This window comes from Lactuca serriola, chromosome 7, assembly GCF_051521515.1.
Source record: "Lactuca serriola cultivar US96UC23 chromosome 7, Lser_US96UC23_V15, whole genome shotgun sequence".
Lineage (NCBI taxonomy): Eukaryota > Viridiplantae > Streptophyta > Magnoliopsida > Asterales > Asteraceae > Lactuca > Lactuca serriola.
In genome coordinates, this window is record NC_136414.1 from 189,399,532 (window position 1) to 189,403,081 (window position 3,550).

Below are 3,550 nucleotides of genomic sequence, written 5' to 3' on the forward strand. Positions count from 1 at the left end.
GCTCCTCCCAAGATGCATGAGTTGTCTATGCAGTTGCAGGATTTGTTAGGAAAGGGATTCATTAGACCGAGTCGTTCACCATGGGGAGCAACGATATCGTTTGTGGAGAAGAATGATGGTTCTCATCGTATGTGCATTGACTACCGGTGTCACACCCCGGCCGTCGGCGGAAACACCGGGCAGTGTAACGTCATTTCTCGTATCATAGTTATCAACTTCCTGAAAACACATGCAATTTAAAATACGTCAACATAAAGTTGGTGAGTCCACATGTTTTGACTCCATATAAAAATAACACATTTTCCAAGTTCAAAAGTATAGTTTTGAAATTATCATTTTGACTTTCCAGCGTATAGTATATATATCCTAGGTATAAAAGTTTACTTAACAAATAAGTAGTTTTACCTATAAGTCTCATATACTATAAATATAAGTGTTTCTGATTCCATACAAACGAAAGTTGCTACGTATAAATCTTATTTCAATTCTATACGAGTAAAAACAACTACGTATAAATATATTTCAATTCTATACGAGTATGTGTATTAGGTATAATTATCTACTTAATATACAAGTAGTACCTAGGGTATAAGTAGGGAAACTTATACTTAACATTAATACTTGTATAGCGACGAAGTATAATGTTTCTAACAAGTAGCTACCATGAGTGTGTAACCGCTGCTTGACAACAAAACCTCTGACAAAACAATACACTCATGATTTACCATGAGAAACAATACACTCATGATTTACCATGAGAAACAATACCACACGCTTCATCGATGCCGGAATAAAAATAAAAGGAATGAATCGTCACTCGCTTGTCTTGGGTTGTAATTAACAACCACGAGTGGGGTCGTCAACCTGTATCTTATTCATACACGACTTCCTCGCTCACACGGGATTACCGGTTACAAGTCAGAGGACTTCCACTAAGATCCCCAATCTTAGTTGATGAATGAGGTAGCTCATGTAGACTTTGACGGCTTCCTATAGCTCTAACAACAAAAGCATTTTTAGGTCTAAAACCCTAAGTCACTAGACTATGCTTTTAAACATTACTCCTAACTTCATAACATTTAGGCAGTATAACAGTTATATCTTGAAGTATAACAAGGTTTTATCTTGACCTAAAACCAATAATAACAACACATAACGTTCCTAGTTTTATCTTGACATAAAACTATCAATAACAATACTAAGTTTTATCCAGTGTTGTAAAAATCGGCCTAGGCGGCGCCTAGGCGCTTGGCGGAGGTAAACTATATAGGATTTTTGATAGGCGTTGGAATTAATCGGAATCTGTCAACGACGGTCAAAGGCGGAAAATGGCGGTCTAGGCGGTTAAAATAGGTCAACATAAGTCAACTAAAAAAAGTCAAAATTAAACCTTTTTTTCTTAACCTAATCGACTAAAAGAAATACAACTTCATCTTGTTTTTTTTGCACCTCCTTCATCTCGTTCTCTTCTCCAGCGATCAACTACATCATTCTCCATCAGACTCCGACGACAAGGGTTTAGCGATTCTAGCTACAACATTCTCTATCAGACGCCGACACATGGGACGACGACACATCGCAGATTCGCACTCGCAGGTATGTTTCTGATTTTTGCGATTTAATTGTTATTCAACTTATGTCCTGATGATTGTGTTGTATCAGTGTGATTATCGTGATTTCTAATCATCGCTGCAACGTATTCCAACCACACCTTCGAGTCCAAACAATTCAATCTGTCGATTCCGGATTCGGGATTTCTCACAATCGACTTTGACCAGCTGTCATCGGTAAGTTTTTCCCACCACAAAACATTAGCTATGATGAGAAAATTCACTAACAAAAGGGATATCATCCGACCGGGTGTCACGAGATTTGCTTCCGCCTATCTAACATTACAAAGTTTGTCTGAAAAAAAGGAGGAACTAAGGCATATGTTCTCTAGCAACGAATGGGAAGAATGTAAATTTTCAGATGTAGTTAAAGGGAGATCTAGTCATACATTAGTGACAGGTTCCACATTTTGGGCGGGTGTGGCACTTTGCTTAAAGGTGTTTTCCCCTTTGGTGAAAGTTCTGCGTATGGTTGATGCGGATTGGAAGCCCTCGATGGGTTTTGTTTATGGTGAGATTAAAAAAGCAAAAAAAGAAATCATTGATGCTTTAGGCGGTAACAAAAAAGCATATGAGCCTATCATAAATATCATATCAAAGAAAATGAAAGGTAGACTAGATTCAAAATTGCATTTGACGGCTTATCTTCTAAACCCTTATTATCATTATAAGGATCCGCAACTCCAACATGATCCCGAAGTAATGGATGCGGTTCTTGAGTTTTTTGATACATTATTTGCCGGAGATTTAGAGATGCAAAAGCAATTCGTGACTATTGATTTGCCAGAGTACAAGAAAAAAATGGATAGATTTGGTCGGGAACTTGCAGTTAAAGCATGTGAAGTTAATGACGGTGACTATGATCCGGGTAAAACATTTTACTTTTATTTAATTATTTTATAAAAATTCATATTTATCAATTTATGAATCTAATAATGTGATTTATGTTTAAAAATCATAGCAACTTGGTGGGGTACGTTTGGTGGAGCAACTCCTCATTTGACAAAGATTGCAATAAGAATTATTTATTTAACTAGTAGTTCATCTGTATGTGAAAGGAATTGGAGCACCTTTTAAGGGGTTAGAATTCAAACTTCAAATTTCAGCAATTTATTTAAATTATAATTTTATATCATAATATTGTATATTTTTTTACCGTTTTTTTTACGTTTGTAGATTCACACGAAGAAAAGAAATAGGTTGGATGCAAGTAAAATGAACAATCTTTTTTATGTCCAATTTAATGGTAATTTGATGGAAAAAAACAAAAAGAGAAAAGAAAAGAATATGGAAGTGCTATTAGCTAATGATAGTCACACGGGTCAAGAATGGATTGTTGATTGTGGTGATTGTGATGAAGATGGATTTGGCATAGTTGGTGATAGTCAAGAAACCGATGAACTCGGACAAAGTTCAAGAACAAGAGAACTTTTGGATGAAAATTTTGCGACAGGTATTGAGGAGGAAGTATTTGAAGAAGTTGATTATGAATCAGATGGAGTTCACATCATTGAAGAATGCGGAGATAAAGAGTAGAAGCCTGTGAACAATCACAAGTTTGATCATATAAAACTTATTTTGGACTTTGTATGATGTTTTATGACCTGAATATGTAAACGTTTATGAATATTTACTTAGTTTGGACATGTATTGTTTGATGACTTGAATATGTAAACGTTTATGGATATTTACATGTTTTGTTAGTATTTTGTTTAGAGATAATCATATGATATTGGTAATATTTAAGTTTTTTTTTACAATTAAGGGTCCCCGCCTAGGCAGCGATTAATCCCCGCCTAGACCGATTAATCGCTTGACCCCAGTCGACCACCGAGGTACCGCCGAGCGATTTTTACAACCTTGGTTTTATCTTAACATAAAACTAACAATAACAACATATAACATATCCAATTTTATCTTGACATAAAACCAATAATAGC

At 35.6% G+C, this 3,550-nt stretch overlaps 1 protein-coding gene across 1 annotated transcript; it reads left to right on the forward strand.

Annotated features, from left to right (window-relative positions):
- Positions 1 to 1,809: 1,809 nt before the first annotated feature.
- On the forward strand, positions 1,810 to 2,693 carry LOC145063100 (uncharacterized). Its single transcript, XM_079010688.1, has 2 exons — positions 1,810 to 2,478; positions 2,572 to 2,693. Exons 1-2 carry the CDS (start codon positions 1,818 to 1,820, stop codon positions 2,685 to 2,687), a joined length of 777 nt encoding a protein of 258 aa, XP_078866814.1. The 5' UTR covers positions 1,810 to 1,817; the 3' UTR covers positions 2,688 to 2,693.
- The last annotated feature ends 857 nt before the right edge of the window (positions 2,694 to 3,550 follow it).

Bases quoted from the DNA above. Each gene is read 5' to 3' on its own strand.
- LOC145063100 (XM_079010688.1), top strand. From the start codon at position 1,818: ATGATGAGAAAATTCACTAACAAAAGGGATATCATCCGACCGGGTGTC. The intron at 2,479-2,571 runs GTAAAACATTTT...TAAAAATCATAG, and splicing joins TGACGGTGACTATGATCCGG to CAACTTGGTGGGGTACGTTT.